The sequence below is a fragment of the Rhagoletis zephyria genome, unplaced genomic scaffold (genome assembly GCF_001687245.7).
Source record: "Rhagoletis zephyria isolate East Lansing unplaced genomic scaffold, Rhagoletis_zephyria_1.1 Rzeph_scaffold_00046, whole genome shotgun sequence".
NCBI lineage: Eukaryota > Metazoa > Arthropoda > Insecta > Diptera > Tephritidae > Rhagoletis > Rhagoletis zephyria.
The window spans coordinates 707,467-730,754 of NW_016157130.1; the positions used below are offsets into that span (position 1 = coordinate 707,467).

Genomic DNA, 23,288 nt, shown 5'->3' on the forward strand with positions numbered 1-23,288 from the left:
ATGCATGAAAGTAATTCTGAAGCAAACAAACTCGTCTTAAAATGCAATTTATGACGTCTTCATTTCCAAAAAAAATTTGCGTTTTCATTGTAGAAAAGAAAACGGTATTAATTTACGGGTCGCAGGGGGTTGTGGAATTACCGTTATCTACCTAATTTCAAATTGGATTAAAGACTACATCTTTTGATTAACATTCGTTAGATTACTAATTTTCTACTCTTTATAATTTATACTGAAAAAATCGAACTTTTATTTAAGACAACAAAGCTTTGCAAAGTCGGGGCAGAATCACAAAAAGTTGTGCTCAATCTCAGGCTGTTCCAGGCAGGTTGCCTCTCCTCGGGTTGTCAAATAAGCCTACCACAGAGGTTGTGTAAATGGTCAGCCATTACACTCAAAATTTGTCCGTCACTCTTAAGTTTGCAGCACGCACGTATTTAGCTCAACTGCAGCACTTCTATGCCTCCCAAACATTGCTGATTGAAATATGCATCCAATTTCTGAAAGTATTCCTGATGGCCGAAGCCAGCAATGAGATAACTGGTTGCAGATCAGAAAGATCTTGGTCCGAACAACGAAAACATACACTCCTCGTCATTTGAATATCGCACCCTTATAATCCTTAGTGTTTATTTACAGTTGCCCTTTTGTTTATTTAGTATTACAAAAACCATGTAAATCTGATTTTCATATGTTATACAAATTAAAAAAAAAAAGAACGTCATCAAAACGGTTCGCTATCCTAATGTCCAGCAGTGAATAGGGTAATAATATTTTTAGAGCAATTTTGGGTATGCAGCTTTGTAGTCCATGCAATTTTAGTTTCAAGTGGCTACAAAATACCGTTGACTTTTCACTTTTTTTTTTTTTTTTTTTGAGAGTGTAATGCATTTTCTTCCACACAAACTATGCTCGACAAAAATTTTATATAGAAGAAAATGCCCAGCTCAGTCGACAGAAAAGCAATCGGAAAAATCAGCGGTATTTTGTAGCCACTTGAAACGTGCGCTTTAGTATACTAGAATTTCATGCCCTGTAAGAAAAAATATTAGCACATTCACTGCTGGTCATTAGGATAGCGCAACCCCTTTGTTTACTTTTGTTTTTGATTTGGTGTACAATTTGAAAATCGGATTTACATGTAGAATATGCTATATTTTTATAAAAAATTTATGGATTTTAAATAAACAAAAGGGCAACTGTAAATACTAAGGGTTTAAATGGTGCGCTATTCAAATGACGGGAGGGTACAACTAAGCGGAAATTTTTAAATCGTACTAACGATTTGCTTACTTGTCTTCCAAAAAACTTCCAAAAAAGCTTGATGTCTAGGATTTCTGGGCTTGAGTTTTCATGCAAGAATACCCTCAATGCACTTAGCGCTCATATCTCTCGGTGTGCTACTGTTTGCTAGAATGTTGTTAGAAAGCTGCTAACACAATCAAAACTATGTGGAAAAATTGCTTGGACTGGTCTACTTACATATTGACACTTGCTTCCTTTTTTTGTATGTAAATATGTATGAACATGAAGTGCAGTTAAGCAATAATGCTTGTAGAAAAAGTTGAGTACAATGAGATTTTTAGTTTAATTTTAAAACAGCAAGTGTCGGTGGGAGAAAGTGTCTATGAATGTATAGGAGCGCTGGAAAGTACATACAGAGTGTTGAATGAAAGATGGTTGGGGGCATAATGAAATGTGATAAAAAGAAACAAAAGACATCATTGGTCTAACTTAGCCAAAAAAAATAAATCACTAAACCGAGTTCGAAAAAAGATATGCTTGCAGATAAGTTTAAATATTTTAGTGCAAATTTTTCTGAAAATTTCCATTGTCTAATGAAAATGACAAATTTTAGGTCTGTGTATGCGAGTTTTAGCGCTTTTATTAATTCACTCCGCATTTTTAACTTCTAATATAACTTTTTCGTTTCTAAGAAAAAATTTCAAATCTATAAATATCCACATCAATAAATTCCCATCGCCTAACATTCCACCAATTGCGGATAATTGCAGCTTGTTGTTAGCAAATCAAATTTCAAATTTTGTGGACAAGTGAATGAGTGTGCCACACCCTTTTCGCAATAATAAAACTTGCCACAATCTTTTGCCGCACGCACATAACCATTATCCACATTTTCGCATTCACCATTGCCACGCGGCCTTGGCACAATGCCCTGCTGATCCACCCCACCCACCACAGTTGGCGCTACATAACCAGGCGCCTCCGGCCGCTTTATCGATTCCGCCACCGAATTCAATACGGATTGCGTTAATCCTGTCGCTGTGCGACCATCAAAGAGTACACGATTGATAGTTTGCAACAGCGGATATTTCTCGCCGCTGCAAATGCCCCGAAAGTCGTCAGATTCCAATGACCACAACATCACACCGGCCAAGTTATTGTCCTTCACATATTGCGCTTTGAGGCTAATGCTGCGTGGATTTTCGAAGGCCACCCACTGTTGTGCCAAATATGCATAAGGTGTCATTTGCGCCTCATCCCACTCGACAGTCCACGGCTCGGTGCGCATTCGTTCGCAAAGCTCATTGTAGCCAATTGAGCCTGGTTCGATGGAGTATTGACCGGCAAGGCCACGACCCAAATGTGGTGCACCTACAGTGTGGTTTGCTGCGTTCGCTAAAGTGTAGGAGCGTCCATAGAAGGGTACGCCGACGACGAGTTTCTCACGCGGTGCGCCTAAAATTAGTGTTGTAGTGAAGAGGGTTTTTAAATAAAGGAGAGTACTTTGGGTGCTTACCTTGTGCCAGCCAATACTTGATTATGGCTTCTAAGTTGAGTTGCTTATTCTTCGCGGTTAGATCGTTGGGTCCCTCGTACAGCGGTGCATTGTTACCGGTTACGGGATCCCAAGGCCCATGCAGATCGTATGCCATGACACTTATGATGTCTAAGTACTTAGAAACCTCAGGAATATCGTATGAGCGTGAAGCGGAATCCGCTGATGAGCCCACGGCCGCACTGAGCAGATATTGGAAGGGATCCAGGCTATAGAATTCATAACAAAAATTAATTGAGAGCAACAACCAAAGTTATTTCCTCTTATTTGTTCTTCATTTATATCACTTTCTCGTTGTAATTTTCGCTTCCTTTCTTCAACTCACCCCTCTCTCAACTCGCGCAACAGCGTTACGTAGTTGGTTTTATCATCAAAAGTCAAATTATGTCGCTGATTTGGATATTCCCAATCCAAGTCCAAGCCATCAAAACCATGTCGCTGTATAAAATGTACCACCGATCGCACAAATCTTTGTCTACGTTCGGGATCATTTGCTACAATTGAGAAGTTCTTCGAACCCTCATTCCAACCGCCTATCGCTGCCATCGTCTTCAAAGTTGGATTCTGTAGTTTGAGTGCATTGAACTTTCGTATATTACCACGTCCTCCATTCTCCTCTAAGTCCAAGTAGGGATCAATAATGCGTATGTCACCATTCTCCTCAATGCCAAAGAAGGCATACATCAGGTGTGTACACAAGAAGGGGTCAATGTTGTTCACATCAAATTTGCCACTTGATTGCCGATATGTGGCCCAAGTACCATGATAGCAGACGACATGTTCTGTAAGTAGAGATATGAATGCAGTAAGGAAACATTTTAACATTTGTTTATCTTTTCAATTGCTTATCAGTGTTCGATTGATTTAATTTGTAAGCAAGTTCATTATTGATTTTACAACGCTATTGACTGATGAGTAAAGCTCTCGCGCCGGTGGTTTGATAATTGCATCTTGGGGTCCGACTGCTATTGAACTTTGCAATATTGCCTTAATTTTTACTTTGGAAAGGAACATATCTTCATAATATCTGTTTTTTTTTTATCGATAACATCCGAAATTTCATGAAACGCGTCGAAATATCGATATATTTAATCAACTTATCGATACAAATATTTTGACAGTTGTATTGTTAAATATATCAGCAAAATTATCGATAGATATTAATACATATATAAAATCGATATCGATAAGTATAAATATATCGATTATTTATTAATAAAAATATCGATATTTATATCGATAAATTCTGCATAAGAATATAAGTAATGATTTCGATAAAAATAGCTATTCCAGTTTTTCCCTAAATAATCAAGTTTGACGCAACAAACGCTTTTTAAATTTGTTCTTCTATAAAAATTTCTTAAATCAGTTGCAGCAAGAAAAAAAATGCTCCTACATTTATTTCTTCAAGAATGTTTACGGAACTTTGCTTTTTCAAGCAACAGATATAATGACAAATATTTATTGTGATTTTTATTGAGCTTGAGCTTCTAAGCTTTAGCCATAAATCCAAGTTTTTCGAAAGTTGTTAGAATTTCACTTTTTTTTTTGTCAGCGAGTAACTCAAGTTTTTCTAAAAAATATTATGCATTGTTTCCTTTTCCCTCACACATCACTCACTTCGATTTTCCGCCTTTGCGAATTCATTCTGTTGCAACACCGCACCAAGTGCTATTAGCACAAATAATTTAAAAAGCATTTCACTTTTGTAAATAGTCGAAATTTTTTACTACAATAATTTTAAAGATTCTCTTTTCTTAAACACTTTCAATATCCTTTGACACTTCTTCAGTAACAACTAAGTGCAAAGTAGCTGCTCTCGTCTAATTTATAGTCATTCGATCTTCTGTGAAAAGTTGGCGTTGTTTACTAAAAACTCCCCTCTTGAGTTGGTTTTTTATCTACTTGTTTGCAGGAAACATCAATGACTCGCAAATATGGCATAAATAAGATAAATATCGGTATTATTTTTTTCTCTTTCTTAAAATGATAAGGAATCAGATGCATTATGACAAAAGAATTTCTGTGATAAAGTTGCAATAGTATAGCATCGTAAGGAATGTTTTTTTTTTTTTACTTTGGCTTTCAGATGCATTAAACTTAAGCATATACATAGTCACTTACGTTAAATGCGTCATAGGTTTAATGCATCGAATAGAGAACTTATTAAATGTATTTGGCTATTTTTCTCTCTACTGTACTGGGGGAACTGCTTGCATTCAAATTGGAAAGCAAAAGTCCAAGCTTGCTAAAAAATAGTATTAGGGCGGGGCGAAAATTTCGATTAAATTTTGTACACAGATAATATTTATGATTTTAAGGTTATCTGAATAGGCACTATCTCCGAGAAGACTCATATAAGGTTGTCACCTATTCGAAATTAGTTACAAATTAATTAAAACATAATAATATGGGTATCAAATGGAAGGTATTTTAAGGACCGCATCCAAAAATATTTTTAATAGGGCTCCCACCTATTTTGAATCGCATGTTTATTTAATTTTTTGTTTAGAAAAAAAGGTAAAATATTACTATTCATGGGTACCAAGAGCAGGTTCTTAAACAATGCTTCCCCTATATACAAAATGTTATGTAAGGTTGCCACCTATTTTCGATTCTAAACAATTTATCTAAAACGTCGCAATATGGATATCAAATGAAAGGTATTGTTGAGAACTTTAGTTAGAAAAAATTTTCCGTCAGGGTTGTTACGCTTCTATGTAATACAAATTTTTATTTTGCTAATTTCAATCAGCATTTTTTATGTATACACAGTACATATACGCTCAAGATATGTACCATTCGTTCCAGCGTATTTCGGAATAGGGTTGCCACCTAAATTGTGGAGTAAGAAATTTACTTGAAAGATACCGAAATCCATTTTTTTTTTGCTAAATATTTTTTTAAAGCTATCCAAATCTTGAGAACTTTAAAAAGTATATGCACTCCGGGCAAAGTTCGGTCAATCTGGTACTGTATATCTATTGTTTCATGAGGTTAAGAACAAGCCTGTAAAATATGAATCCTTTATTTTAATTGTTAGAGCCCACACATCGACCCCGAACGAGAGATCAGAGTATGCAATGTCTTACTAATGGCGTAATTTGCTGATTTTCTTAATGGATTTTTTGACTGTGTGAGGGGGCATCGAAAAAGTAAAGTTTCTTCTTTTATAAAGCCACTAGTTGTCCAGAAACTGTTGCTAAGATCTTCTCAACGAATCTTGAGTCGTAACTCACCTTGGACTTTAAGAAATTGGTTCACCCAATTCCTTGGCTCCTTTTTTTCAATATGCATAATTTTTCCGCAACAATCTTATATTGAATTTCTTTTCCAACCAATTCATGCCGACTAATATATTGCTCGGGGCTACTGCTAGTATTTGCTCGATTCGCCACTTCTCCGCTCCCTTGAATTCATCCCTGCTAGTTTAACGAAAAATTCGTATCTGAAATAGAGATGAGCGCGGGATATCGAGATGGGCAGTACCGGGAAGGTCCATAAAAATTTTGCGGGCGGGACGGGACCAATATCCTTTCCCGGCACTCCCGAGAAAATCTTCTTTTTGATGTTTTATTCAGACGAAAACAATATTTTTTTTTCATTATTTAAAATTAATTTGAGACGTGAATTTTTCTTAGCGATTGATTTCGGGACCCACGGGAACCGCGGTACAATTCTGAAAGACGTCGGGGTGGGCGGGTTCGGTTCTTAAAATTTGAGTTTCGGTAATGAACGAAATCGGGATTGAATATTTAGTCCCGTGCCCATTTCTAATCTGAAAACAACAACAAAGTTGGCTAGGAGCGTTTGCATGTTGGCAAGTTTGGTTGTACCTCATTAACTTCGTTCGTTTTACCACTCGCTAAGTGTTGGCGAATCGAAGGCGGCTACATTTAATGTTAGAAACATTTTCCTACATGTGTAGATACAGGTATTACCACCACTACCATTACAAATTTCACCATACAAGTTTCCGCCTTCCGCCACACGTTAAATGAATGGCGTCAAGCGGAAATTTGCAATCGTCTGGCATTAGAAATGCATTTGTGTGTAAACAGGCTAGCGTGTGTTTATGCGATCGCCGCTATAATATGGTTGGTTGTGTGGTGTTTAAAAATAGCTTGATTTTCCATGCATCCTATAAGTGGGCTACGTTTTGCGTTGCGTATATTAAGCAGAAACATATATGCATATCGTCGCCTGGGTAAAAGATTGTCGTATGTTACGCACATACGTATGACGCTTGCGACAATATTTTACCCAGGCGACGATATATACATATGTAGATGGGGCGTTCCAAACCAAAATGGACGGGGTTCACACTTCATGAGTTTGATTTGTTTCAAATTTTTAGGGTTGATGGATAAACATAAATAATAAATAAATATGCAATTTGGGCTTGATTAATAAATTTTTGAAAACTTAACTGCACAAAAACAAAAACAAATCGATTTAATGATTTTCCAAATATCTCGAGAACGGGGTGAGGAAAAAATTTTACAAAAATCACACATACACACATCAAAACTCTTTATGAAAAGAAATAGTTTTTAATATTTTTTCTTGAAAAATATTTCACATACAAATTTTTTGATAAAAAAATTTAGAATTTTAATGTGTGTATGTATATGTAATTTTTCAATAATTTTTTTCTCACCCCGTTCTCGAGATATTTGGAAAACTAATAAATCGATTTGTTTTTATTTTTGCGCTGTAAATTTTTTAAAAATGTATTAATCAAGCTCAAATTTCATACTTATTTATTATTAATGTTTGTTCATCTACCCCAAAAATTTGAAACAAATCAAACAAATGAAGTGTGAACCCCGTCCGTTTTGATATGGAACGCCTCATATGCATATACATATTACCCAGCCAGCAAAAACTTATGTATTCGGAAACGTATCTGAAAATGGAAACAATTTCGTGTAAAAACCTGATATTTCATCCGTTTGCCGATTCCGTTTTCGGCCATTTTTCGGATCCATTCTTCCACTAAAGTGTACATCCGAAACGTATGACTAGAAAAGTACCGCAAATAGTTGTGAAACGGATACGTTCTCGGCTGTTTTTCTGACTAAATTTTCCATTCAAAACGATTTCATTCTGAACTTCCCAGAAAGGAAAACAAAGAACAATTTTAGATTAAGCCGTTATTTCAATTTTAATAATTACTTTTTATATAATTTTAATGTGTTGCGTCTAACAGCATTAGAACCTCAGACTTCCTGGAAGCTAACAAATAGTAGGATGCTCCTCTGTACACACAGCTACTGTCGAATACGTATAATTGCATTAAAATTTACCGTTTGAATAAATATTTTAAACTATTGGGGCATTTTCATAGTCAAAATAAAGTCGACTCTGAAGTTAGTTGGAGCATCATTTTGAATGGAATATCAGTCAAAAAAGCTGCAACTAACTATGTTTTAAAATAGATTGCAAAAAATTAACAAAAATGGAAATTGTCTTCTACACTAAAAGTACGTTTCTCTACAGGCTGGGTACATACATATGTATGTATGTCTATGCTTGCGGTTTAATAAGCTAGGGGAGCTTGCATACGGGCAGGCCGGCCGTTCTACATGGGTGAAGATTGACTCCAATTGGCGTTAAAAGGTTTTCAATTTTGTGGTTAGCGACAGACGGAAATTAGGATTTTCACTTAAATTAGATGTGTCGCAAGACTCACTTCATATTTTGGCTAAACTGAAAGTGTAAATTTTTGTAAAATAAATATTAGCTTGCTTCGCATGAAACTCCATTTAAAAAAAAAAAAAACAAATACTGCCTTAAAAAAGTATAGCTGCATAGTACATAATAGCGTATATTTAAACATTATTTATAAACACTTTTAGTGTATTTAAACATTTCAAAAAAAAATATGTAGATATGCTTTTCTGAACCTACTTTATTTGTTCGTTCTCGCAAACATTTGGTGCTTATAAAATCTTTACAACTGCTTCAAAAATATGCTTATCACTGCTTTCTATGTGCTCTCAAAAACCCAATCTTTAAAAAAAAATTACATTCTACTAACACCATTTCTCCCTCACTCTCTTTTCACCCACAGATCCACAAAGTCGGAGAAAATGTATCCTTCGATGTTGAGTCGCGGTCCCGATGTCGAAATCGAACCCTACTATTGCCTCCCAGTAGGCACAATAACCGCACAAAATGGTTCATTATCAGCGCAAATGGCCGCTGTTGCCGCGGCAGCAATGTCACAGGTGACTGGACAGCCAACGGCTGGCGCCACAGGCGCACCAGTAGCCTGGAGTCAACCGACCTCGCCAACACCAATCAGCCGTGGTTTTGGTGCCACGCTCTCGCCGACACATCCAACTGGCATGCCAGGCATTATGGGCTTAGTGGGTGCGCCGGGAAGCGCTAGTAGCAGCAGCAATACAGCGGGTCATCGTCTCACATATCCAAAGAAGAATGATGAAGGTGAGTGTGTGCATCGTTTATTTGTGATTTTATAAAATAGTGTTAGTGTTGTGATAATGTATTAAAATTATGAAATAATTTATTTATTTTGTAGTGCACGGCAGTGCCGCATCACTGCTCTCTGGCGGTAGCTCACTGTATGGTTCAGCAGAGGAGCGACAAGCCAACGAAATACGTCGTTTGAAGCGTGAATTATTGGATGCGCGTGAACAGGTGCTGAGCTTGAGCAGTCAACTGTCAACAAATGTGAGTAGAAAAAAAAAATAATTTGTTCATATTTATGTATGAAAGATCTTGGAATTCCGGGGTATACCAATTATAGTATATTTAATCTAGATATCGGGTGGCTTTTAGTTGTAATTTTTAAACTGCTCTGTACTTGAGTATTTTAAGTAATTTCACATTTTTCTATACAAAGGAAATACATACTAATGAGTTAAGGTATTTAACGTGCCATCTGTATTTTAAATCCAAAAAGAAGGAATATTGTTGAGAACAACCTCACATATTTTTTCTGTTTTTCATGTCCGTTTTTCGTTTAATTTTTTCTCATTATGATCTCCTGCATACTTAAAATATGTGATTTTTTTTGGCAAAATACCAATGTTTTCCAGCCCTTACTGACGCTAGCAGAAGGTAAAAGAAAAGTAGCAACCAAAAAGCATTTAGCATAAAATTCTTGTGGTAGATATGCTGCGGTAGAAGAGCTGCAGTATTATTACGCGTTGCATACATTTAGGCTACACATGAAAAGTTATGACTAATGTTTGAAATTGTTGAATATTAAGACCACGGTAGGAACTTCATAAGTATGTGTGTGTATCTAGCAAGAAATGGAAATGTACTTTAGGGTGGTCCAAAAAAAAGTAAAGTCGGAAATTTTAATTTAAAAAATATTTAGAAGTTGATCGAAGCGCTCAAAGTTTTGCATGAATTTTCCTAAATTTTATATGTATATAGTTTGCAACTGTGTTTTATATATTTCTGGGTAAATCTTGGACGGCATTTCTATAGAAAATAACAAAACAATTTAGCTCGAAAAACATTACGAATTAAAAAAAAGTCAACTCGTAGTCATTTGTTTGAGTCACTGTACATACATATCCTAAAGATTACGATGTCTCACGCTTCCGCATTTGGTGTTTCCGAAAAGGTTATTAAATTTCAAATTACACTCCCGATTAGAAAATTCAATGGCATCAAATTAAACAATCATTGTTTAGGAGGTGTTTTTAGTGATCAAGAGGCAATTAGACCGGTCTTAATCATTTCGCTATCGGATTCAATTCTTTGTGTGTTTAGTAAGCAATGCATGCTTCGAAAATAAAAGTTGGTTAAGAACCAACTAATTTACTAAATTTTTAAGTACATACAAATTGTTAACATAATTGTTCAATAAAGCATTGTTCTGATTTTATAGGCGGGATTCATAAAATTAAATATTTATTTTAGCATAAATTGTCTTTTTATCTCATCGCTTCACTAACGTCTTTGAATTTCAACCTTGCCTTGTATGTTTTTCCTTTCAAGTTCACCTTAAAATTATTACGATAACGACTTTTCCCCAACCCCAAAGCATCAAACTTGTATTTTTATGCATTTCTTGTTTTTGTCATCTTAACACCGTCTACAGCCTGTCTGCCAATGCCTACTTAAGATAACCAACTTAAAATGAAAAACTTTTCCGCCAAGCAAAGATTGTCAACAAAAAGTCACAAACGACCGGTGACAATAAAAATTACGAGTACTTTTTCATAGACTTTATACGTCGTATTCACCCACATATACGCTTTGCACGCGTGCAGTTGTATGAGTACACCCACTTTTCTGACAAACTGCCAAAATGTGTCTGGCAAACGTACAAAAGTGCTTTCACATAAAATAGGAACCACGAACTGGCAGTTTGCTAGAAAAAAAGGCGCATCTTAAAGCAAAAAGTAAAGCTACGTTGACAAGTGATCATCTTAAGCATATACATCGTACGTAAGTTGCTGAAAAAAAGTCTTAATAAAAAGAGAAAAAACATGTTGAGTTATTTAAGCAAAAACCGCCGGCAGCTCTTCTTTTTGGCTGTGTAAAAAAAAAGGCCGGATATCTGTCAATTTTGCCTCAAAAAAAGATAATTCGCCCTTCAAGCAATTTTACTTTTTCTACTATGCCTAGCATTTATAATTAGAAAAGGATTACTCATTGGCCAAAGTATCAAACATCATTAAGGTTTAAAGACACATTTGTTCAATCGATTAAATGTTACGATACTACTTGTTATATTTCTTTAGTTATTATTTATTTTTGTTCAAAAGGAAGAACCTCATTTGAATCCCCAACTTTGTTTTTCTCACATTTGAGCTTTTGACTTACAACGTTCTTCCAGCAAACGAGGGATAAATTTGTAAGTGTATTAGGGTGCCTCACCAAGAAAGTTGAAAGTTTCCCACCGATTATAAATTGTATTATATTCCAAAACTTCCGACAAAATATTTCGGCAAAACGTTAAGATTTACATGAGCTGGACCCATTTGAAAATAGCATCAAAAATCTTAATGTTTTGATTTTGTTGATAAAATTAAAAAAAAAAAATGTATGTAGACCTTTTGGGCTTACACTTTTCTATCATCTGATATAATTTCGTGAGAAAAATATTTTTAAAACTAATTTTACTTATTTAAAAAAACTCGATTTCGGCCGGGCTCGCGTAAATCTTAATATTTCTTCGACATATTCTGGGGGAAGTCTTAAAATATATTAAGTTTTACAATTCTAAGGAAAAATAGTACCGATTTTTTTTTTTTTTTTTTGTGAGCATTGATGTACCCAAATGTACATTTACGTTATTTTTTCCGTATCATTCTTCTTCTGCTTCTTATGTGGCTCTGTAATCGCTCCATCGTTTTTTACTTGCTTGGTATAATTCGATCGTTATTTGCCGAATAAAAGTACAGATATAAGACAGAGTGATATCTGCTTCCTCAGTAGAACGAGGCACTTCCTGACTTCTAAACAATTTTTCTGGACTTCTACGTCCCTCAAAAAAGCCCAAAATTTTTTTTTTTTTTTTGTTGTGTGAAAATTTCATTTTATCGCAAGCACTTTCCACCAGGGTACACATTTGCTTACGCGCTCTCACCCATTTGTATGTGTCAAGCATCTTTCTGTCAGCTTGTGCTGCATTTACGTAGCGTACTTTTAGGCGCAGAGCAAATATTTTTCTTTTTCGTTTCCTGCTTAACTTCTTTTTGTGCTGTCCACACTTTTCGTGTCTTTGCCAGGCAGCGCTCATTTTACTTTTGATTTATTTGTGTTTGGCTGCCCCTACTTTTATTATGTATGCAATATTTTTGAAACTTACCGTCAAAAAGTCTATTAAGTTGACGTTAATACTGCATAAATAATGCTTGGAGTTATGAGTGCGGAACTTAAAATTTGTTTGATGTACATACATACAAGATAATTTTCTTTAATGCTATGATGTGTTTGTAATTATACATTTATACATACATACATACATATATGTAATTATATATCCTACTTAGAAAGTTTAAGGTAATAAGAAGGAAAGCATAGTGCTTTTTGGACAATATTTTGAACAAATAATCTTCCGGTCCCTGTAACCAAGGGACTATAATACTTAGGTTTAGACGGCCGTTATATTTGCGCAGTTAGTGGGGCGGCCTTCCACTCCGTAGGATCTGATAAAAGCTTTTCTAGCCTCGATCGTTCCGCGGCAGGCAATGGTAAACCTCCGAATGTATTTCTGACTGCAAAAGGCTTCTTATATGCTCATTTTTCGTTCGGCGGCGGCGTAAAATTGTAAGTCCTTCCATTTCTGCTATAACGACAGTACACACAATACAAAGTGGAGAAGCAAAAGTGTAGTTAAGCGCCAAAATATTATTTTTGTTATTAATACTCAGGTTGGGTGCGCGATCCCATCGGTATACAAAAAGTTTTTCTAATGGCAATTGCATCTACTGCCAGCCATGAAAAGTCTCCAAATTTTCGTTGCCCTTTTATATCGCAATTAAAAGCGCATTGTCAATGAAATTCTCAAAATTTTTTTTTACCAATTTCGTCGCATTTTATCTTTACCGAAGAAAAATGTATTTTCAATCCAATTTCAACCATTCATTCTTTCATATACAGCCTCTGTACCGCTCTATTATAGCTACGGTGACCATCCGTTCTGTTTTTTGCAGGACCGTACTGTTTTTCAAAGGTCGGTCCTGCGTAGTTTTCCAAACCTGAAAAACCTGAAAATGTACTGCTTTTTTCCAAGTGTCCTGCATTTGTCCCGCATTTTATCCGTTATTTTAAAATTATCGGACAATGGATGGATTTTTTCAAAAAAGTGTTTCTTGGTACTTTTCGTAGCTTTTCTTCAATATCTCATGAAAAAATCTCCCAATCAACGTAAGCGACTTACATCTCGAAGGGTATTGATGTGCCTCTTACCAAAATATATAACTTGTGGCGACTTCAATGAAAATTATTAGTGCTACAGGCGACCATTTGCATTTTGTCGTCAAAGTCGAAAAAAGTGAGATTTTCAATCAAATACGCAGTTTTATTTGATTATTTTTTTCATTAGTTTAAAAATTCGATAAAGAAGATATATCATTACAGTAAATTTTGAGCCAGAGATAATGAAAATCGGATTATAAATGTAAATGCAATGAAGTGCAATCTGCACAAATTATATATCTTTGTAAAGGGCACATAAATACCTTTGTAACTCGTCGTTTACGTCGATTCATGACGTCGATTTTTGACAAATAACTGCGAAAAGTACAAAAAACAAAAAAAATGGTATTGTTTTCGTTTTGAACGACTCAAAATTTGCCTATAAAACAATCTTTTAAAGATTTTCACTTTTCGTGTAAGCTATTGTAATTATAATATGTTTTACTATACTTTTATAAATATTCATGTAAAAAAAGATTAATATCGATGAAGAAAACGTGATTCGTTTTTAAAGTTTAAAATGTATTAAGAATTTAGAATCATAAATACTCTTTTGATATTTTTATACTACGTAAATATATGTAGGCATATTTTTGAAAAATTGTCCTTCATTTTGAATCCATATTTATGGTCACCGTAACTATAGCACAAACGAGCATACATATTGGCATATGTACTTATTGAAACACAGCTTCAGCTGGCCCTTTGAACTTGTCATTTATGAGTGAAAACGTATGCAACGAGGTTTTTTTTTTTAGCGATTTTAACGATTTCGTTGCCTTAATTGCAAACAAAGTCTCCTTTAATTAATTTTTTTTTTGCCCTTCTGATCTTTTTCTGCACTCTCTATTTAAAAACGAGGAATGCAAACAAGTCTTAAATTTTTTCTTTTTTACATTGCGGCCGCCAAAAACATTTGACTTGCATCAATCACATTAGTATGTGTGAATTAGGGTGGTCCAAAAATGCATGTAAAAAAAGTAAAGTCGGAATTTTTATTATTTTAGGATTATAATGGTTAAATAAACAATTGGGTATTATTATTGAAAGTATCTTGAAGAGAAACAGAGTTTTCCGATCGAAAAATATTGATTTTCAAGAATTCTCTACCATTTCTACGTAAAATTTTGAGCGTACTCTAAAAATTTTTGATTTCAAAATAACAAAAAAAATAGGGGTATACTTTTTTCAGAGAGGGTGAAGGGGGGGGAGGGGGGCGGGGGGTGTGAGAGCATTACAATTCCGACTTTACTGTTTTTGGATCACCCTAGTGTGCATACATACATACATACATACATATGTATGCAGAGTTTGCATTTAAGCGCAGTCAAGCGCTTCACTCTATTCAGATGTAGTGAAGTGTAAATTGATGCGACCGTCTATGGATTGATAGGACTGCGCTTTAGCTTTTTGTTTAGTTTGTTAATTCGGCTGTGTCAAGTGCAGTAAATGGAATTTCGATTGCATTTTATACACCTAAATTTTTCCATTTTTTATAAGAAATTGATTTTGCGATTTGTTTTAATTGTGTATTAAAACTTAAGGTTCACTTTGTTTAGGCTTTTGCTTTTGAAGTCATAAACTTCTCTAAAACAAATTTCGCCATCATAAACCTTTTTGAAGGTTTTTAAATTCGAAAAATATGACTAATTCAAAAAAATATTTGAAAAATACAGTGCAATGTAGTTTAAAAATTTTCGAGGATGTGGTCGAGCGTATATTAGTACATAATAAACATATTTTTTTTCAAAAATAAGTTCTGCAAAATTTCAAGGTTATTCACGGATAAATTTTTTAAAGGACATTTTCAATGCCTTGTTTCTTTTTAATTTGATACCCATAATCTTTTTCTGCATTGCACTGAATTCAATTAATAAAATTTTCCAAATTTCAAAGTACTTAAAAAAAAATCCTGTCGTCAGAAAGAAAAAGTAAAAATTCAGTTTTCTATATTTGTAATTTGTGTTCCTGTCTTACTTCAAATACGCAATTCAATTAGCACTTTCATTGTCCAACAGTGTAATTAATTTCAAAGACAACACAAGTTGGCGTCGTGAAATTACCGCTATCACTACTAAAACTACCAAAAAATTCTGCCGAATCAGTGTTTCAATAACTTTCCATATAATTTTCACTCCTGATTAAATACGTGGTCAACTTTCTACGCTTTCTGACTCGAGATAACTAACTTTATTGTGATTTGCGCAATTTTCTAAAGTTTCGCATAGTTTTCAACTTTTGCAGTTATCTTTTGCGATCAAAATTTTTTCTAAGAATATAGGAGGAAACAAAAACATGAAATACAAAAGCAATTTTCTTTAAATTGTTATTTACTCGACAACTTTATGTTCACTCATTATTGCTGAATTCTTTCATTTCCACGAGTACAATGTCTTCGCTTTCAACATTTGTAATATTGAAAGTTGTCAACTTGCAGTGTGACTGCTGCAGTGACAAAAGTGATTTAATTTAATGAGATTTTCAAACTCTTTCATTGAATTTGCAGGTCAAAAAAAGCAGCGAATATTTTAACTGTGTTGTAGAAAAATAATAAATATTAGTAATAAAGGCAGCATGAAATTTTATGAAAACTAAAATTATTATCCTGACATTACACTTTTTTTAAGAAAATAATTAAAAAGAAAATTTTCCAAAAAGTCTCAAAATGCCTCAAATAGTCATGAAAGCGGAAAAATTCTAAAAAAATCCTTCATAATCCCAGAAAATTTTCCACAAAAACAAAAACAAAGTCTAGATTAACAAACGTAGACAACAAAAAAAAAAAAACCGAAGAGTCGAGAAAATTCCCAATGATCCCTAGAAAATGTTCGGGTAACAGGCGAAGTCACATAAAATCCCGAAATGTCTTAGAAGAAAACGCAAAGCCTCACAAGGATTTCCGAAAGGTCTATGAAGGGTCTGCAAAAGTTCCAAAAGAAAGTCCTGAAAAATATCTAAAACACACAAACTCTCCAAAAAAAATTCCGAAAAGTTCCAAATAATTAAAAGAGATGAACATTTCGATATAAGAATCCCAAAAGTCCTTAGTATCACAAAAAATCCCTAGACTTCCCGAAAAAATCTTAAAGATACCAGAAAATATCGAAAATACCGAAAACTTCCAATAATTGCCGAAAGATTTGGAAAACTCTCAAAACATTTCTCTGAACACAAAGAACCACAAATGAAGGATTTTTTTATCGATGCTTTAAAAGTAAAATGCAGAAATTATAGGGTTTCTTTGGTAAAAATTTATTTGAGATTAAAACAAAGACCGTAACGGTTATGATCTTTATAATAAAAATCATAATTTGACCGTTAAAATTGCATGTATTTTTTTCGGTCAAATTTAACCGCTATTTTATGAGTTGTATTTTTCTATCAAAAGAATCGTCATATTTTGTTTTTTATTTTTCGATCAATTTTTGATTGTCAAATTTTCGATGATATAACCATTTTTTAAGTTTCATTTTTTAGGTCATAAAAGATTTAATTAAATCGGTCCTAAAACACAGTCTTCTTTATAACGATTAAAAATTATCGAATAAAATAAAAATAAAAAATTCGAAATACCGATAATTTTTTATCGAAAATTACAAAATAACGATTAAGTGTGACCAAAAAATAAAAATCCAAATTTAACGATAACTTTTGATCGAAAAAAAAAATTATTAAAAAAATCTTTTATTTACACTACCTACATACATATTTTACACTATTGTGGCAACCCAGCTCACTTACGAATGTCGAACAAATACTTACGACCTCATGCGGGTGCGCAATACCAATTGCCGTATCCAGTAGTAGCAACTACCAACCAACAAAAATTGCTACTAAAAAAAAAGTGCGTCTATTTGAGTGTTATGTGTATGTGGCTGCCGCTAGTGACAATAAATATTTCTTGAAATTTTTTCTTCCGTTTAACTTTTGGCTTTCTTCACTTTTTACTTGCGGCTTAGCCATGCAATCAGACTGTTTTTGCTGGCTGCTACCTTCATTTGATTGCTGTTGCTACTTACAAAGTTACCAATGCCATTTGCCAACAAAATCTACCCCACAGCTAAGCCAACCAACGCTAGCCCAGCATCAGCATCATTGCGCTGTTGTGACCGCAGCAGCACTGCAGCGGTGCGACAACCTCAAGTAAAAATACTTTAACTATTAAATTGCATTGTTGTGGTTTGTTGGGCACACACACACATACATACATACATATACACCTACAGGTATATTAATGCAATATGTATGTATGTATATTCAATGCACGCTTATGGGTGTATACACGAAAGCTTTTTTGCTGCTAATGGCACATTCATAGTCAGTTGCCACTTTTTGTTGTTGATGTTCGATTTACGAGTATTGTTTTTGTTGTTGTTTTGCTAAGTTTTTCTTGTAAATAGCAATACTGGATTTTCTCCATTTTTAATGCACCATTGATTCGCGTCTGTCTGGCAGCGAGTACCAGCACATATTTGTAGTTTATGCTGCTGCGGCTGCAGTTGTTGGTTGGTATTTGGTTGCCACATTTTATGCATTTACAGTTATGTTCGTACGCAGACAGCCAACAGCCAACAGCCAACAGCCAGCCATCGGGCAACAACCAGCAGCAAACCGCCAACACTTTTATGGCATCCATGACCAAAGGTTGAAGTAAATTATTTGACATTAGCAATGAATTGTAGCGGCGGAGTGCCTAGGAGAAATATCATCTGTGGCTTTTCTGCTACGGAGTAGAGATTTTCATTTAATTTTATTTAAATTTTTAAAAATTTTTTACTTTTAGCGTAACTTATAGCTAATTTCTTGCTTTCATTATCGCTGTTAGGTTATGTATTCAAAAAAGGTTCGTAAAAGCGTTAAAGAATTTTAGAAAATATTGTATTTTTTTTCTTTCCGGTATAACCTTCTTCAATGTCAAGGTACCAAGAGTGATTATATAAAATGAATTAAATACATACCGAGTGCAGGCAGTTACTTCTGCACTTGGTCCTTCCATTTTGTTTGTGCGCGCTCTTGCTTTCGTTGTCCATCCATCGGTGTCGAGTCGGAGGATATTTTCACTGAAGTCCATGTAGCTAAAAAGCTCATTTATGTAGTTCGTCTTTCATCTTCTTTGATACCCTTTGTCCACGCGAACAGGCCCAAAGACTCTCTAAAGCACCCAAAGCCTTCTCATCTTTTTTCGGCATCGTCCACGTTTCTGCGTCATTTTGGTTCGTCGAGAGAGGACTCTGTTTTCCAATTGCCTACCGATCCTTAAAGTAGCGCCTGTTGGTTAGAGTTATTCTTCGCTTGATATCCAGGCTGACGTTGTTGGTGGTGTTTATGCTGGATCTTAGGTAGACAAAGTTCATCACTTCTTCTAAGTTGTAACTCTGCCAACAGTGACGTGTGTCTTGAAATGCGTGGGCCCTTTTTATGTTACCAGGAGGTACTTTATCCTGCTTACCGTAAGAAATCATCAATGATTACTCAACAAGTCAACTTAAGCCAAAGCGGAATTATTTTGTTTTTGTGTTTTCTTTTTCAGCTGTTTGACGGTTTGTCGTCTAAAATGCTACATCAAAAAAATGCATACAAAAAATATGTTTACGTTACTTTATTTTTCAGAAGTGCAAAAATGAAAATCTGGCAAGCTTGATTCTTTCACCGCTCTCAATTTCCGTAAGGCCGTGACTTAAGAATCTAAAACCTACAGGTTCTTAAGTTTCTTACGATAAGCTAAGTTTTAACAAGCCGGTTGGCCCAAATAATAAGTTAAATTAAGTTACGAATATTAAGTCTCGACTAACAGAGCTTTAAGTCCAGCAATGCAGTGCAATTGAATAACCTTGCGTTTACTTAAGACAAGACAATTGAGAATATGTATTGTGGCACATTAAACTGTCTTAGGAAAAATCAAAGACAGAGACGAAAAGAATGAGAGAATTGTGAATATGTTAGTAAAAAAAGTATGAATGTATTGATATTGTCTCCCCGAAATTGAGTTGTGTAAGCCCCAAGTACGTGGCCATAAAGAACAGCGGATTTTTTTTTTACAAAAGCAACACCTTCATCGTGGCGTCTCTCTGCGTTACTAACACCACTTCCTCCGAATACTTTTCCAGTAGTGACGTACAAGTACCCATTCTGATGGGATGAGGATCCTCAGTCGAAATCACTCACAAGCAAAACCAAAGATTCAAACTGGTACTGGCAACTCCATCAAGTACCATTCCCACGCACGGTTTCATCTTTGGCTTGCCTTTTGTCGCTTCTGGAGGATTTCCACCAACTTCTCCTGCGTAAAGAGTGGCAATTGGGTGAAAACTGCAGATTTTTCTTCATTTCATTGAACGATGTTTACATGAGGCGATTTTACAGCCAACTTTTAGTTGAAAGCAACAATCGCCTGGTTTGAACGGCTTTTCAACTAATCGCTTCCAATTAAATTGGGGCCCAGCTAACTTTTGATTCAACTAAAAAAGGCCTGGAAAATCGCCTCATGTGAACACCGTTTTACTGTACATGGTTCGTATTTGGCTTATAGAAATTATCTTTTGAATGGCTTTCTCAAGTAACTCTACTTTATGAATTTTAAGTAAAATATGATTTTAAGATAACCCTACTGAAATTAATTTTTTTTTTCTTTTTTCTTTTCAGGTAAGTCCAAACCTCTCAATGTTCGTATATTCAAATCAAGGTTCGTACCACATACAGAAATATATTTTTGAATAATTTTAGAGAGGGTTTACTCGAAATTGTATTCTTAAATAATTTTTTTTACTGCTGAAATACATTTACGAGATGAAAAGGTACAACCGTCTAAAGGTAGTTATACCAAAAGTGGTCATATTTCAGATACCACGGAGAACACGTTCCAGTTTTGGTTTAGTTCTGCACGAGAACACAATTTTATGTCAAAAACATTCCCACAAAAGAGACAAACGGGAAAAAAAGTATTGAAAGCAGTTTGAACGGGAATAAAATGAGAAAAAACGGTTCGGGTACGCTTCCGTAAATAAGAAAAGCGAACAAAACTCTCGGCGACGTTTCCAATGAGAACAAAGAAGTATTAACGAAAGTATCGATAACGTTTTCAAGGAGGAAAATTAAGAAAACAAGTCTGGGGAACGTTCAGCTAGATAACAAATCGAGAACAAAAGTTTTGAGTACTTAACGTTAAGAATAAGAGGGGCGTCTTCGTGCCGGGATTAAAAAGCGTCTCAGTGAGAACCACGTTTATTAATTCCAAGCCAGAGAAACGCTAGAGCATTTCAACTTCCGGATCGTTTGTCATTAGGGAGAACTGTCCATTTTTTTAATTTTGTANAAAAAAAAAAAAAAAAAAAAAAAAAAAAAAAAAAAAAAAAAAAAAAAAAGTTTGTGCCATAAGTCTTTCGTTGAGTTCTTTTTTGATTAATTTTAATTTGTTGCTTCCATTCTTCGCGAATAGTTCAGGGAAGATCTGTTCCCATCTCGTTCTCTGTCAGAAAGTTCTTTAAACTTTTGTTTCCGTTTTGTTCTTTGCCAAAATGTTCCGGAGACTATTGTTCCCATTTTTTCTCTTAGAAAAGTTCCTTGAAGTATTGTACGGATTTTGTTCTCTTTGGGAACGTTCCACAGGGCTTTGATCTTATATAATTCCCATTGAGATTGTTTTCGACAGTTTTGTTCTCATTTCTTTTTTTTTATACCTTTCCTGAGCATGAAATGGTATTATAACTTTGGTCCGATGTTTGTCAGTACCAGAANAAAGCATACTGAGCATCTTTCTCTTTGACACCATGTCTGAAATCCCACGTGATCTGTCAAATACTAATGCATGAAAATCCTAACCTCAAAAAAATCACCCGTTAGGAACATAAAACTTCGTACCGTTTTCACTTATTATTAACAGAATACAGTGAAAATAACAAAGATCAGGCCCCTATAACATATATCTCCCATACAACTGATTGTTCAGTAATGAGAATTTTCGTTATAACTCCTCCATTTATGCACCTAGGATCATAAAATTTTGCAATACTTCCACCCATTAACAACAGAATATACAATGAAAATAACAAAGATCGGGTCACTTTTACATATAGCTCCCATACAACTGATTGTTCAGATATGCGATTTTTTGTTATAACTACTCCATCTATGCAGCTAGAAACATGAAATTTCGCACTTTTTTCACTCATTATCAACAGAAAGTTTACAGTAAAATTAACAAAGATCGGGTCACTATAACCTGTTTATTGCCCCCATACAACTGATTGTTCAGATATGGGATTTCACTGTAAAACTCCTTTATTTGGACAGCTAAAACCGATAAATTTCTTATGCTATTTTATAAATAATAATACTGAGAAAATCGTCAAAATTTATGCTGTATGAGCTTTATCTTTTGTACCACTGATTGTTCAGATACCAGTCTTTGCGATATATCTCCTTTATGTAGGAAGCTAAACCCATTAAGTTGTGTTACCGGTTTACGTACCGATCACACAGCAGTGAAAATCACTTAGATTGGTGCAATATAAGGTATATCTCCATACCTCTGATTGTGTAGATATGATTTTTTATATATGTATCTCCTCTATCTATGCCTGCTGTGAATATATACATTTTTTCAAATTCAGTAATCTGTTAAAGTAAAATTTTCAGATGCTCATGAAAGGTATGAAGCCTTCGGCATAGCCGAAGACAGCGCTTCTCTTACTTGTTTTTTTATATCAAAATGAAAAAATAGGGTTATATTTTTTTTGGTATAGAAAAATCCTAGCGGGTTGCGGCATTAAAAATCCGACCTTATTTTTTCGCATACATTTTTGGACCACTTTAATAATGGATATAAACTTAAATTTAATTAATTGGCGGAATATGACATCGTAAAATTTTACATACTTTAAGGTTTGCAAACCAGGACGTGTGACGAGATCTTGATTATGTAATTGCTTTTGAGCTACATGATGCACGAACTATCTAAATTACAATTGGCGAATCAATTGGCGCCATTATAGCACTCGTCTTACGACTCGATTAATTTAATTTATCGATAAAAATGAAAGTACTAGCTTATTATAGTATAATATAATATATTTTAGGCAGTGGCGGCAACAAACGGCTTTTAGCTTCAGGCGCTAAACGGTTAAGTAGTATATCAAGCAACATTGATGGGCCTTCAACAAGTATTCCTCCAGCGAAAGCGAAGGTTCGAATGTAGAATCTGGAGACATTAAAAAATGTGAAAATAAAGCTCAATTGAAGGCCTATTTTAAAGGAAAACGGGCTCATCTCGGTGATTATCCTCTCAATTGGTAGAAAACTAAACTAAAATATGACAGATCTGGCCCGAAAATATTTGAGCGCTCCCCCCGCCAGTTGTATATGGCTTAGGAAATTTTTACCAAACGGGCTAAGAAATCCCGCATATAGTTATACCACTCAGTGATGATTGGGAAGCTTCGATGGGATGCTTCATTAAGCAAGTATAATAGCAGACATCTATGCGAATTTCTAAGTGGTCACTTCCTGAGGCACAAACCGTTGAATGCGGTTGGAATACATAGCAGCCTTATTTGCCTTTCCTGTCTTAAAGGAGATG

General features: G+C 34.8%; 2 protein-coding genes across 2 annotated transcripts in view; one reads left to right on the plus strand and one right to left on the minus strand.

Moving 5' to 3' along the window:
* Positions 1–18,363, plus strand: part of LOC108367519 (protein sickie-like) — a 305,357-nt gene extending 286,994 nt beyond the window's left edge. Inside the window, exons 11-13 of the mRNA XM_017622151.1 lie at positions 8,877–9,253; positions 9,348–9,499; positions 18,256–18,363. Coding sequence (XP_017477640.1) covers positions 8,877–9,253; positions 9,348–9,499; positions 18,256–18,363 — 637 coding nt within the window. The remainder of the gene's footprint in view (positions 1–8,876; positions 9,254–9,347; positions 9,500–18,255) is intronic.
* Positions 1,864–4,607, minus strand: Cht8 (Chitinase 8). Its single transcript, XM_017622228.1, has 4 exons — positions 4,421–4,607; positions 3,126–3,582; positions 2,762–3,009; positions 1,864–2,700 (listed from the first exon to the last, which is right to left on the minus strand). The coding sequence occupies exons 1-4, from the start codon at positions 4,497–4,499 to the stop codon at positions 1,985–1,987; spliced, it is 1,500 nt and encodes a 499-aa protein (XP_017477717.1). The 5' UTR covers positions 4,500–4,607; the 3' UTR covers positions 1,864–1,984.
* Positions 18,364–23,288: the final 4,925 nt, after the last annotated feature.